The 14,766-nt window shown below is 48.6% G+C and overlaps 3 protein-coding genes across 3 annotated transcripts; 2 read left to right on the forward strand and 1 right to left on the reverse strand.

The window, feature by feature from the left end:
* Positions 1-1,327: 1,327 nt before the first annotated feature.
* On the reverse strand, positions 1,328-1,999 carry Pdw03_8768 (uncharacterized protein; the record flags this gene model as incomplete). Its single annotated transcript, XM_014682486.1, has 1 exon — positions 1,328-1,999. The coding sequence occupies one exon, from the start codon at positions 1,997-1,999 to the stop codon at positions 1,328-1,330; it is 672 nt and encodes a 223-aa protein (XP_014537972.1).
* Positions 2,000-8,424: 6,425 nt separating this feature from the next.
* On the forward strand, positions 8,425-9,998 carry Pdw03_8769 (NADP-specific glutamate dehydrogenase; the record flags this gene model as incomplete). Its single annotated transcript, XM_014682487.1, has 3 exons — positions 8,425-8,473; positions 8,613-8,743; positions 8,793-9,998. The coding sequence occupies 3 exons, from the start codon at positions 8,425-8,427 to the stop codon at positions 9,996-9,998; spliced, it is 1,386 nt and encodes a 461-aa protein (XP_014537973.1).
* An 839-nt stretch (positions 9,999-10,837) lies between these two features.
* Positions 10,838-14,167, forward strand: Pdw03_8770 (Mediator of RNA polymerase II transcription subunit 5; the record flags this gene model as incomplete). Its single annotated transcript, XM_014682488.2, has 5 exons — positions 10,838-11,378; positions 11,455-11,705; positions 11,758-11,820; positions 11,899-12,405; positions 12,467-14,167. The coding sequence occupies 5 exons, from the start codon at positions 10,838-10,840 to the stop codon at positions 14,165-14,167; spliced, it is 3,063 nt and encodes a 1,020-aa protein (XP_014537974.2).
* Between the last annotated feature and the right edge of the window lie 599 nt (positions 14,168-14,766).

A 14,766-nucleotide genomic window follows, 5' to 3' on the forward strand; every position in this document is an offset into this window, starting at 1 on the left:
CTCTTAACTTGCATTTGCAAGTTGAACGGAGTATGTTGTAGTTAATTAAGCTTTGGGAGCCCAAATTCTTTGAAAGTGATCGGGGTTTGCAAAAGGTGGGGTCGAATTTTACGGGGTTTGCCTGTGTGTAAATCCCTTCCATGTTGTACATTAGGCAATTTGTGACCTTGTTTGGGTAAATTTTAGTTCTCGCTAAACCAGCTCTACTGGTTGTAGAGAGCAGTAGATCGGTGATTTAATTCGACTTTAGGACACAGGTTGGGGTTCAAAGATTCTCTATCCAAGCATCTTAATATGTTTGGTATAACAATGGTCTCTAGTCTCAAACAACCTCGGCCTCCATCTAAAACCAGGTCATCAAAATTAGGCCCTATAACGGCTAGGCTATTATTGTCTGAAACGTCCAAAAATTTACCGAAGAGATAACACATAGTGCCTGTAAAATAAAGCGGACACGGGATTCTTACCCAATTCTTCAATAAAAAAGTCGCCCCCCAAATCGCACAGCCATCATAGTGTCCAAGGGGCAGCCACTAGCGGTAATCCCTCGGATTGGATATACGCTAGTCCACAGCGGAATAAGCACAAACCGGTGGGGCTACGACTCAGCGGTTCATCGCCTTTGAGAAATATGATTTGTTAGAACAGTTACCAATGGGGATTCTCTGCCTCCACTGGACCGAGGTTCGGTGAACCATACTTTGTCGACCGAAATGACTTGCACTTTTCCAGAAATGTGCCTTTGTGAATTTTTATTCTACCAAAACAGACAAGTGCGAACGGCTTTAGGGGGTGAGTTTCATTTTGACTGATTTTACATGTTTTTTTTTTCCATCTCGAAGACGCCATATTTGCGCACAGTCTATTTTTGTATCTTAGCTCCGGGATCATTCCGTAACCTCGGCTGACTTCCGTTGCTCCCTTAGGGGCTACTAGAGAGAGGGAATTGACTCGCTACGATTTTACATGGATTGAGAGTGTATATAGATGCAATACAATCTATCCATCACATCTGACAAAACCTGGCCAAATCGAATCAAACCCCCGATGATGAAACCAGTAGCACAAGTCGCCCGTGAGTAAATGCGGTGTTTTGCGTAGAAGCCAGCACCCAACTCCCAAGGTGTAGGATCGCCGTATTAATGTTGGTAACCAAAAAGAAGACGCCGCTAGACAGAGAATCAAGAAAAGAAACAGGAAAAAAAAGGATCGCTAGATATAAGAACCCCGACTCCCAAATAGGGCGCTAACGGACGCCATGTCACCCACCAGATGTGATAGTGCATAGAGTCAGAGGCGAAAGAAGAACCGTTTTAGAGAATCCTCTTCATCCCCGCGCACTCCGCGGCCGTGAGTTCTGCGAGGATGAGTCGTGCATGTTATCCGGCGCTCGGGGACCAACCATCCAGTCCTCCATCGCAAGCCATTCACTCCAGCTGCGTTCGGCAGCCTCGATCTCGGCATCGAGGGCCCCCTGCAGGGGACGCAGGAACGGGATAGTCTCCAGCGGGGGAATGTCGTAGTCCTTTTTCACAGAGGCCCAGCCGCCGCTCTTTGCGGCGAAGAGGTAATTGCGGCGTTCTTGCTCGTGCATGGGTCCCACACCACTTCCCCAGTCGTCACCGAAAAAACCATGCAGCACGCCTGGAAAGTCCATGCCTGTTGCGACTAGACGACGGATGTAGGGGATCAATGAGATGGAGGGTGGGCCTGGGGATTGTGTGCCGGGTGTTGGGATGTGGTTGGTAGAGGAAGATGAGGATGGTGATGTTGAGTTGAAGATTGGGTTCGGTTGGCGCTGGAAAGGGAGTCGGATGTTTAAGAAAGTGGAGAGGGCCTGGACGGGGACGCTGTGCTGCGCGTGATCTAGGAAGTAACTTTGACAGCTTTGATAGTGGGGGTACCATTCAAAGATGTCGAAGTTGTCGTCTGATCTTCCTGGTGAGGCACCAGATAGACCGATCATGGTGGCCGGGTCGAATTGCGGATGGGAGTTCATGGATGAATGTGGTGAAGGTGAGGGCGAATTGGATGTTGAGATTGAACTTGAGGTTTGTAGTCTTGGAGGATCTACTTGTCTGTTTTTTCGGATGCTTCTCTTAGTTCGTGTTCTGTCTCTCTTTTTGCTGGTCTCTTCGGGGCTGCGCCTCTTTTCCCGAGTTCTGGAAACCCAGTGGGGTCAAATTGCGGCCTCAATTTGAGTGAACTGGAGGGGTAGGTGTGATGAAAGGCAGACAGGGAAGGGATTGTTACTTGGAAAAAATATCCCTACCTCGACGGACTAGGAGAGATACTCGACGTCGTGAAGGGGAAGTCGTGGAGGGTGGTGCAGAGCGGAACAGATCCCTGATGATCCCGAGTCCGCCTCGAGGTTGGGGCTTGTTGATGGACATCTATTAGGGAACCATCTAGGTTCTTCAGGTGAGAGAGTTGGGGGCGAGGGGGGGCGGTGTTTAACATGAAATACCCATTTGGGCTGTAATGAATGAAGAAAAAGAACTGTAGACATACATGTGAGGTCCAAATTCCCAAAGAAGCAGGGAGAAGAAGAAATAGAAAGGTAAGAAAAGAGGGAAATTGAAGTAAACTCGGACTCTAAGAAAAAAATAGATATCAAAATTGTTCTGGAACGTCCATAGAAGAGAGATGGGGTTTCAAAGACTAATAAGAGACAGAAGTCAACGTGTTTACGGAGTATTTTCTGAATCGGATCCATCGACGGGTCTATCCGGTCAGGCCAATCATTCGGAGATCTGCTTAACCACGGGTCGAGTGTGGATATCGATCTAGGGCAAGTTTTGGTTTTTTTCTTTTTTTTAAAAAAATATATTAATACGCTCAAATTACATTCTAGATACTTCAAGGCTCCTCACTTATTTTTTTTATCTCAACTACTTAGCACGTCGTTTTAATTGGTCCAGGGCAAGGTGGCATGCTATTCACACCCCTCTCCTTTTGGCAAAAGGGTTTCTAGTTCATGACTTGGCATCCTTGAATCTAACTGGGTCAGTAATGGATCAAAAAGAGACAGAAAAAAAAAAAAAGAAAAAAAAGGGGGCCCCTTCAAGACTGGGACCTCCTGGTCTGTGTTCCATCAATCTTAGCCTGGGCTGACTTACTCGCTGCAAGGCGTCTGGTCATGATTGAAATAATATTTCACGAGGACGTCTGCCTTTCAGCGGTGGCAACGGATGTGAATATACACTGAACCATGTGCTGCTGCGTAGAATTCATCGTCATGATCGCTTTACATCCTCCATAGCAATAATTGAATCAGGAGTCACACTAGGAGTTGTGGTTTAATGGTGGGTTGGCAAATCCGAGTCTAGCATAGATAATAGTTTGTCTGTGTCTCCATAGTATGTACGAAGTACATACATACCCCTTCTTGCCAAATTCCCACAAACCGGGTTCTTCAATATCGCGTGCAGCACATAAGACCCGGAACCCACTTCGGCTGTTGTTATCTGTCTCCATCGTTATCTTGTGATGTTTCTTCTACTTTAATCCTATGCACTGCGAAGCTATTTATTACAAACGAATCCCACATTTCCTTCAAGGAGCCACAATGAAACACAACCTTACAAAGATAGCCACGGATGGCGTCACTGGAGCACACGAGCTAAGATCTACCAGACAAAAAGGGCCAGAGCACACAGCTAAAAGGGCAGGGGCCACTCATCGAACTGTGAGAATCAGAGCCCCCTTTAGCGGGGAGCTCAAGCTCTGACCCGATCGTGCCTCCTAGATAAGAGATGACAGAGCTAATATTTAGGGGGAATGACTATCTCTGTACGGAGTACTTCGTATGGAGAACTCTGCTTCAAATTGAATTCCAATTCCGAATTCAATCTCGGTGTGTGATTTTTGGTTTTGTTTTCTACTCCTTTTTTTGGAGTCAATTTGGGTCCCCCTTCAGCTGCACAAAATCTGTGGCGCCGGGCCAGGGGGTAACTAAAGGGCGGAAATATGCATGTCGCATTCCCCTTTACACTATTGTCCAAGATTATAGTGTTGAGATTTCGATTGGGTCGAGCATAACGCATTCATCTCTGACGAAATCTAATGTTTAATAGAACTCGAGCACTCCGGTTATTCTATCCTCTCTTTTCCGCCATTCCCGTGGAATTCGCCACATGGATTCGCCACATGCGGAGCTCCAATCAGGTCCACACATATTCCATTTGACAGGTGACGGGCGATTCCTCAACCGCATATGACCTATGTCGACATTCAGCTAGAATGTGCAGTTCAAGTCAGCCAGTCGGAATAAGTAAGCGACCAAGAAGGTAAGAAGTGTGAGATTCATACACCTCGGCTGAAGATACAACGAATCCAACCGACTCTTTAGCAACTATTTACTGCCACTCAATAGTTGACCAGCCATGACCTCCTCTCATTGCTCCTGCGAAACTGGATCATAGTGCGCATGATGCAAGTCTCTCGCTCATCTACTTTATTCACCGAAGACCTCAAGATCCTCCAACAAAAAGCGTAACAGGCACTGATCTGCCCAGCGATGACAGCCCGTTCTATGTCTTGCACCGGAGTGAAGCCAACACCCTCGGCATTTATGATATATCTTATCCGACACTACATGAGTCAGGGCTTGCTGAAGGATGCAGTACGTCTGAACTTGCGCCCCAACTCGACAACTAGTACGGAGTACGGAGTGAGCAGTTTCTGCGCTCAAGACTGCGGACACCCCTGGAAAGGTTGCGGGGCGGTGAATAGATTAAGGGGAGTCTTAAGCTGCCACCCAACAGCCGTACCCTACGTCATTGGTACAAAGCATTTGTAACAAGTCGGTCGCTATAGATTATGTGTCGTTTTGAGACAACATGATCGCATGATCAAGTGCTATGCACTGCAGCTGAGGTGTATCCGAATGAAGCTCCGCAGCGAGTTGGAAAAGCATCGAATTATACCTGTGATCAAACAAGAAGTCTCATCACAAATCAACGAATCATTATGTCGCTATCATCATACTCAATCGACGTCGCAACTCGCTGCGCGCAACCATCACGTCCCATCCATGCATGTGTCGCGGCGAAGAGAATATGCACAGGGATAGCACGCCCCGTCAAGAATAGAAAAGCGGTGAACCAAAGAGCAAGATCCCCAGCGTTTATATCTCCGAGCAGTGTCGAACGCGATCTATCAACCCACGCCTCAACATTCGACACGTGTCCCCACATAGCGCTACGTGGACCAACACGATGGCCCCAATCTCGACACGACAGAAAGGAAAACCATCGCAAACAACGCAAAGATCGTCGAATCTTTTTGATTAATCTCCTCCATTCCCTTGTACACTCTCGTACAACATGCATAAAATGTTGTACGATTGTACAACTCATGCCCCTTGGCTCCGTACCTCGCGGCACTGGCGATCACTTGTCCACTCGACAGGAACGCAGCGCTCCAGGCGACAATCTTGCGTAAGCCTATGTGTCATGGGCGCACGGAGTTATCGATAGGAAAAAAACTGGACGAAAGGAAAATTTGCTATTGTCATTTTGATGTTTATGATCGGCGGTTGCGGAGAACACCGTTTTCTTGGTTGTCCGGGGAGATCTCCACTATCCACTTCTGGGTAATTTTGTGGAAACCTCAGTTTATACTCCGTACATAAATACTATAACAAGTGTTTACATCTTTCAAGGTTTTTAAATTTTCCGATGGCGTAGGTGGTGCACATAGTACAGCGCTGCGTATTGTCGCAGTAGCACAGAACACGCACTCCATGATTGAAATGGATCCTGATGGGTATTTGGGCATCGAGGCTAGTGTGGATGAGTTATCTTAGTGCCGGGGCTAGTGTGGGATTGAGGCTCATTGCCATTTCCACGTGGTTGAAAATGCGGGTGGTTATCGGTAGATGTATAGACCAAAACAGAAAGATCGTTTTTAGGTTGACAGGCTGGGTCTTATATTAGGCTGCGTTGGTGAGCACCACAATGTATATGCCACGAACCAAATTGTAGGTAATCATCTCTTTTGTAGGCATCTTTTGTAGTTTTTTCCTCGGTTTGGATGACAGTGGCGGCTACAAGGGTGGTCGGCCATGCTTCAAGGGTATGCATTGACCCATGGCGGCTTCGGGAGATTATGATCAGAGTGAATTATACTCTGCCTTGTACAGATGACCCCGGTTTGACATATTAGAATGAGCGACTCTTCCAGATGAGCAAAGACAATTTAGTTGGAGATTCACATAACCTCTCATTCGTCAGACAGCACGCCATGGCACGTCTACGAGCCAAAACACGTCTGATGTACTAATGTTAGAAATCCAAACAGCGTCTACCATAGCGCAATAAGCGAAACAGAAGAGGAGACGCCGAGCCATTCCTCACAAGCAATGAGATCTACCCGCCAAAATAAATGGGAACGGTCTCCACGTTTGGAATTCTCCTGCAAGCACGTTGTCGAACCCAAGACCAAACAGGATCTCCGAGATAAGAATGCATGATTATGCAGAAACTAGCAAACCAGAACCAGGAATTTAGTCAGCTCTGGAGACTAAAGAACTTGAGAAGGAATTAAGCTTCTAGATCTGCACGTGAATTCCACTGGGTCCTTGTCCCACACGTGTAACTCAATGATCATGCATACGGAGTACGGAGTAGTATGTCGTAATCGCAAGTTGTCTGCAGGTGGAGATTGACTCCTCTTTGATGTAAAATGTGCAAGGAGTTATACATCACACCACGGGTACCTCGGGAATGATAAAGGAAGGTCGGAGCATGGCTGTGTGATAACTGGCTCTACATTTGGCTTCCGGTGAGGATTCTCGCACCAACCCCAGGAAGCGAAGCGCGGCCTCCGCAAATCGCTGTCAGCAAGGAGTGGAGAGGTGCGTCTTGAATTTTGGCGTTCCGCGGAGAGTTGTAGCGGGCAAATACTAGAGTTCTGGACGGTCGCATGATGTTAAGGATCAACCAATCTCCCAAACATCATGATTTCTGTTGTATTTTGGGCTTTTTTTTCTCGCATGCACCGTACGATGTACCGTTCTATGCGTGGTGGCCAGTAAGGATACTACATAAGGTTAGGGATAAACTAAGCGCTAGAAACTGAAGCTAGCACTTGGCAGCGCCGACAATCGGGGAATCCAATGCAGTTAACCGGATCTTGGCACCACACGGGATTGGTGCCTGACCCAAGCCGGGGGGAAAGGACAAGCCCTTGGAAATCGGGTTGCACCCGCTGAGATGACTACGGAGTATTAAGGGGCAATTGACTGAACCGTCAGTCTCTGGGTGGTACTGCACGTATTTGGATATTCCAGCTTCTTGATGTCTCCGAACACGACCGTTTTTAGTTGCACTTTTTTTTTCCGTTCTCATTCTGACTACATTTGTGCCTGGGAATGCCCCTCTACCCCTCTACCCCTCAATTGAGTTGATCCGGTGGGGTAAAGAGAGGGGATTGATCAATTGCTTAACTCAAAAGTCATAGATAAAGGAAAAATGTGTAAAAAGTGTTGGAAAGCAAAGACGACCAGATGAGTGCGGTGGGCCAATTGTGGTAGGCTCCACTCTTGTGGCCGCCGTTTATGGCATAACTTTCACGTGACTAGGCCTGCAGCCAAGCCAAATTGCCGAAGTTGGGTAGCTGGTGGCGGAGAACTCGACTTTTTATTTGCCCTGATTTGATTTTTGGTTTTTTTTTTTTTTTTTTTTCTTCATCCAATTGTATAGGATGCTACTTCAGTAGCTCGTAATAAGAATTGCAACTCGTCGCATCATGCATTGGTTTCGAAATCTTTTTTTCTCAGCCTCGTAGTTAACCAGGTTACATCCACAAATTTGTATATAATTAAAATTGCCGGAGAGGAGCAATCCGAGAATACGAACTGAACGCGGAAGAAACATTACGAACAAGGAAGATTTAGGAAGGCAAATCGAGCTTTGATTGATGGGAAGGTTAAAATTTAGTATACTCCGTCCTCCGTATGCATATAGGACGTGAAGTGGTAGAGATAAGCCCAATTCTGTGCAAATTCTGTGACCTTAAACCATGAGATAACGTTGTTCGGGCCCCGAACTTCGGATGTGCTCCCCACGGAAATCATTGGAAATCATTGGGTTTCATCTCTTGGGTCTTTGCCTTCTCATTCGTGCAACGTCTTCTGGGATCTGTTGTAGACTCTACTTGGTAGGCACCTTCACCAACTCCCGTGCCTTTTTCCTCCCATCACCCGGAATCTATCGTCCGACTCCGGCTCTCTCTCCACATCTCTATATATATATTTGCAGGTCCCTCCGTTCTCTCTCTTCTTCATCTACTCCCTAAAGCCTCTATTGTCCGATTTTTTGCCATTGGTCACTTTCAACTGTAATTATATACAGATCACTGCATAGCATTGATCTACCTTCCAGCAAAAAAAAGCACAGTATCTTCCAAAAACCTGCCGACATGAAGCAAAACCTCCCCTCCGAGCCTGAGTTCGAGCAGGCCTACAAGGGTATGTCTTTCACCTCTCTCTATGCCAATCCCAAATCACAATTTTTTCCCGACTCAAATCCCTCACAAACGGCATCTTTCCGGCTTGTGGCCCCACCGGGCATAATTTCGGGGTGACTCAGCTAACCATCCCGAAACAGAGCTTGCCTCCACCCTCGAGAACTCTACTCTTTTTGAGAAGAAGCCTGAGTACCGCAAGGCCCTGCAGGTCGTCTCCGTCCCCGAGCGTATCATCCAGTTCCGCGTTGTCTGGGAGGATGACAAAGGCCAGGTAAGACTATCGATTTTTCAAAATTGCCACAAGTCTGACTTTGGCCCAGGTCCAAATCAACCGTGGTTTCCGTGTCCAGTTCAACTCCGCTCTTGGCCCCTACAAGGGTGGCCTCCGCTTCCACCCCACTGTCAACCTGTCCATCCTCAAGTTCCTCGGTTTCGAGCAGATCTTCAAGAATGCCTTGACCGGCCTCAACATGGGCGGTGGTAAGGGTGGTTCCGATTTCGACCCCAAGGGCAAGACCGACAATGAGATCCGCCGCTTCTGTGTCTCCTTCATGACTGAGTTGTGCAAGCACATCGGTGCTGACACCGACGTTCCCGCCGGTGATATCGGTGTCACCGGCCGCGAGATTGGCTTCATGTTCGGCCAGTACAAGAAGATCCGCAACCAGTGGGAGGGTGTTCTCACCGGTAAGGGCGGAAGCTGGGGTGGTTCCCTCATTCGTCCCGAGGCCACCGGCTACGGTGTCGTCTACTACGTCGAGCACATGATCAAGTACGCCTCCGGCGGCAAGGACTCCTTTGCCGGCAAGCGCGTCGCTATTTCCGGCTCCGGAAACGTCGCCCAGTACGCCGCTCTTAAGGTCATCGAGCTCGGCGGTTCCGTCGTCTCCCTCTCCGACTCCCAGGGTGCTCTCGTCCTTAACGGCGAAGAGGGCTCCTTCACCGTCGAGGAGATCAACACCATTTCCAAGATTAAGGTCGAGCGCAAGCAGATCGCTGAGATCGCCACCCAGGCTGCCTTCAGCTCCAAGTTCAAGTACATCCCCGGTGCCCGCCCCTGGACCAACATCACCGGCCGTATCGACGTCGCTCTCCCCTCTGCCACCCAGAACGAGGTCTCCGGCGACGAGGCTAAGGCTCTCATCGCCGCTGGCTGCAAGTTCATCGCTGAGGGCTCCAACATGGGCTCCACCCAGGAGGCTATCGATGTCTTCGAGGCCCACCGTGATGCTAACCCCGGCGCTGCTGCTATCTGGTACGCCCCCGGTAAGGCCGCCAACGCCGGTGGTGTTGCCGTGTCTGGTCTTGAAATGGCCCAGAACTCTGCCCGTGTCAACTGGTCCCGTGAGGAGGTTGACTCACGTCTTCAGAAGATTATGGAGGACTGCTTCAACAACGGCCTTGCTACTGCTAAAGAGTACGTCACCCCTGCTGAGGGTGTCCTTCCTTCTCTTGTGGCTGGCTCCAACATTGCTGGTTTCACCAAGGTCGCCGAGGCCATGAAGGAACAGGGTGACTGGTGGTAAATCAGTCGCATCCCCATCTTTTTTGGTGATGTCTTGTGATGATTTCTGTCCTCTCTTTGAGGAGAGGCAGCTTTGATGTATTTTCTTTCCTTTCAAAGTAGCTTTTTACCCTTTTTGTCAAGCGGATTATGGATAGAGGCGCTGGTTTTCCACTGTTGCATTTGATTGATATCCCCACTTGAGCACCGCTGTCTTTTTTGGTTCTGCCCTTGGGATTGTCATGATGATAATGAGATACAATGAATGATTTAAATGTACTTGCTTGTTAATCTCGTATCTCTAGATTGTTGTCAAAGTAGTTATCAAAAGTAGTTAAGCTGGTTTCTTGAGGCTGAGCTGATGTGCTGGCATTAAATCTTTCATTGCTTTAATTCCTTAGTACCTCAGATAAGTCCCAGATTCTTAGAGAAGTCTGGTAGACAGATCCCTCGAGTGTTGTGTTTGTCATGACTCCAATGCCGCACACGGGTCTTGCAGGCGATTTACTTGAGTTATGTGTGGTGTCGGGCTTTCAAAACACAAAAGTCATGTGACATGCAATAGTTACAATTCCATCTCACGTGCTGATTATGTAATTGCTTTCGTGAGCCCCGGAGCGCCAACCTGAGAAAGAGCTATCCCTCACAGCCTCAAGACCAGCAATCTACTCCTCTAAAGAAAATGCTTGGTGCGAGTCGGTGACTTGCAATATTATTTTTACAGCTTCCAGGGTGCAGTGTTATGTCGTGGAGATGACAATGCTGCCGGACAGGGCAATTCCCGAACAATGGAGGACCTTCCTCCACCAATGTTTGGCCAATCGTATAGATATAGACGAGTTCACAGACTTGTCGGGGCTAATGCTTGCCCGCTCACCGATGAAAGAAAGTGAGCTCCTCGATTTGCTCCTCGAAGCTCGCGCTTCCTCTAGTGTTACCTGGGACCCTCTTCTACCGTTGTACGTCGATGGACTATGCAAGGTTGGGAGGGTCAAGTCTTCGTCTGCGCTGGCGAGTCTTTTAAAGCACTCTTCTATCCTGGATGGGTCGAGATCTGATGAGGGTGAGGACGAGGGACAGGTCTCACCGTTCAAGTCTAAGATGCAAAAGCCATCCACTCTTATGACTGATATCAAAGTCATCCAGGACGTCATGGTGTTCATTTCCACCGGGTCAATCCCAAAGACCGTTATCGAGGCTGCAGATATTTATTCTGCCACTGTAGACTGGATTCTGGCTGTCGTGGCGTGGCACAACCACAGCATGGACCCCTCGCAGCCAACAGGTGGCTTGATGGGGTCACCGGACGCGGTGTCGTTGTTCGAGTCTCTTGGGATTTTACTTGCAGCTTTGTCTGGGACTAGCAAAGGCCTGGAATTCTTGTCCAGTGATTTCAATCAAGGTAAATCTACATGATCTCCGCGCTAGGAAATTTTTGTTTCCATTCCCATTGAACACATATTCATCATTTCCCCTAGGATTGAAAACGAAACTGGGAGAAGCTTTGTCAAGCTATCTTCCTCTCTGTATCGATGTTTCTCTGCCCCTCCGGCATCGCCTCGAAGAGTTGCAGAAAGTGTTCAACCTTTACCCCGGTCAGCCTTCCAAGGCTTTACACGGGCCTGCTATTGACGGCGTGAATGTCAATGCCCTCCAGTTTGAGTCTTCTGTCATGGATGGCCCGGTTGTTAACACTAGAGCTGGGCTCTATGTATACATAAATTCTATGGTAACGCTTCTCTTTACGCCGCGATTCTGGGCTCATAGCTGACCAGCAACAGGTTGTGGGTCGTCCTTTGGTCGATGATACCATTCTGATCAACTACCTCACCAATCGGTATCAGGTGAGTTCAGTTATCACGACCTATCCACCCCCCCAACTAGTCAACAACAGCTCAGATGATTTGACTAACCATCACCAGGGCCTCAATGACGTCCTAATCGAGGAGATCATCACAGCCGCCTTTGACGTTCTTTCCAATGGCGTATATCGCAATGAATCTGGCCGCACAATGCTCTTATTCCGATCTTTCCTTGTCAACAAGCTCCCCGCCTTTTTCGCAGCCATCTCAGCAGCATCCATGGTACCGATCTCCATGGAAATTTGCATCAGCCATGCCTTAAGCCGTCTGGATCCGAATGCATTCCCCTCCTTCTCTCAGATGTTCTCCATGCAGGGCAGCAGTGTTTTATCAGATGCTCGCCAGGAGTTTCTCTTTGCCTGTGCGTCACACAAGCTCATACGAGAGTCTAGCATTGAACAGCTTCTTGGAGAAAATCCCATGCAGACGCTGCCTGGTGGGGGCCCTTATGTCAAGGACGATCTCATTTCGCAAATCAATAACAATCATGAACGTGCTGAGCAACTTATCGGCGAGATCGAGTCGATGGAGGGCAATGCAGGCGCGATAGTTGGCGCCGTGGTCGATGTACGTTCCAGACTATCCGACAACTGTTTTCTAGGAGTATTAGAATGCTAACATCTTCAAGGTTATACAAAATTTGTGTCATCAAAAAGAGACAATGACGCTCAAGAACATCTGCAATTCGCTCTCACGCCGCCCGCAAACATTGGATGTAATGTTACTGTTCCGAACTACAAAGCAAGTATTGCAACCTCTTTGTGCTGTCCTTGATGCTTGGAAGTGGGACGAGGATCAGGGGGAAAACCAGCCTGTTTACGATGAATTTGGCAGTATTCTGTTGCTGGTCCTTGCATTCAAATACCGCTATGACCTTAGTCCTTCTGATATGGGTATCTCGAACAACGACTCATTCTTGTTGAAGCTTATGGACCGAGGCACTTGCAGCCAGAAGCTGAGCGACTTAAGCGAGAAGCAAAACAAAGATCTCGGCGCTTGGGTAGGAGCTCTGTTCATTGCTGAGGGCATCAGCGAAGAGACCATGTCCTCTTGCAGCCCGCAAGAATTCTACATGCTTGTCACAACACTGTTCGATCAGAGTATTGGTGCATGCGAGTCCGGAAAACTAGACTTCGATACTTTGAAGGGCGGATTTGAATGTAAGAACATCGTCGCACGGTCGCTTCCCGCTGGATACCCAGCTAATCATAAGACAGATTTGCTAGAGCCCTTCCTCCTCCCATCACTAGTTGTCGCACTGACATGGCTGGGCAACCACATCTGGGAATCAGAGACCGACCCTACAATCCCGATCAAAACACTCCACTCCCTAGTCAAACCCAGCTCAATCTCCGGCGAAGCCCAAGCCATCCACCAAACAGTCCTGAACATCACCGGCTGCCCTCTAGAAGAGCAACTAAAAAACGTTCGAACAAGAAACCAGTCGCGTACCGACATCAATCCAATCCTCGATGCCCTGGAGCCTTACATCTCCTTCCGCCGCGTAGGCAGCTGCCGCCGCTCCGAACTGGACACCTGGACCTCCCACTCCGCAGGCGGGCTAATAGCCAGTATCCGCGCAACACTGCAGGCCCTCGTCCTCTGGAGCGCCAATCCAGGAATCAGCATGGCCCCGCACGCCTACACACACCGGCAGTTGCTAGCTGGGATCCGCATGCTGGGTGCAACACGCGTGCTAGGCGCAATAATCGACGAAGTCAAGCTGCAGACCGAAGCAGGCAGCGGACATATCGCACTGGACATTGCCACGACGATGGTATGTGCGCCGATGACGGAGTCCTTCGCTGTCGACCAAAACAACTATCACCCAGTTGACACGAGCAAGGAGGCTTTGCCGCGTTGCGCGATCCTGACGCTGCGCGACGCCTTGTTGCTGCAGCATGAGAACGTGGCCAAGATCTCTGAGAGTGACCCGCTGCGTGCAGAGGTCGTAGTGCGGCTTGCGCGTCGGGTCAATATTCTCATGGCGCCACCGTCGCAGGTCTCAAATGTTGATGTCTCGAACATTATTCAAAATATGCATCTTGGCGTTGAGGGGCAGGAGGATCGGATGGACCTTGAGCCTTCTGCTGCTGATGTTGCGCGTAATACTGTCAATGAGGATGACCCTGATAATATCAATCAGATGCTGGATAAGGCGGCCGCAGATGCGGTGGCTGCTGGGATGGATGGCGGTATTGGTGTTAGTCAAAATTTGAGGCTTGATTCTGGGGCTGGCATGGATGCCATTGATGATGTGCTCAATGCAGCAGATATGGCAGTTGGAAACCCTGAGTTCCTGGATTTGGATATGGAGGGTATGTTTTAGTTGATGTGATTGCTTATCTTTGGTATATATGGACTCACAATGTCCAATCTTGGCATGACACTTTGTTCGATCTATGTTTTGGTGAATGGTGACCTCTTTTGGAGACAAATAACCCTATGACACTTCTGAAACATTATAAATGAATATCGTGTGGAAGCAGTGTAATTGGTATCATGGCAGACCTTTCGCACAACCCATAAGAAAGGAAAAGAAAGCAGCGTCAATCTCATAGCCTAATAGCATTTTCAATACCATAACCAATCATAGGCATCCAATTCTAGAAAGGAGAGGGCATATCTTTACCCGAAATACTACCACCACCACGCAAAATGATGCACTTGCAAACATCGAATCTCCTTCTCAATTTTGCCCGTCAGCCGTGGAATCCCCGAGCCAGGGAACAGTTTCTCCACAGCTTGCATTGGGCTCGGGAGAAGGTTTCGTCGGTTTTGAGTGGAACAGGGGATGTTGCTACCAGAGCCTAGAGCGGTAGGGTGGCAATGATTGTAGTGAGTTTCATGCTGGGGTGTCTTCGTGAATTGATTTACATAGTGTTGTTGGCTCCTGGTCAAAAATTGTAATCTGTGGTGCCTCCAATA

Source organism: Penicillium digitatum, chromosome 3 (genome assembly GCF_016767815.1).
Source record: "Penicillium digitatum chromosome 3, complete sequence".
NCBI lineage: Eukaryota > Fungi > Ascomycota > Eurotiomycetes > Eurotiales > Aspergillaceae > Penicillium > Penicillium digitatum.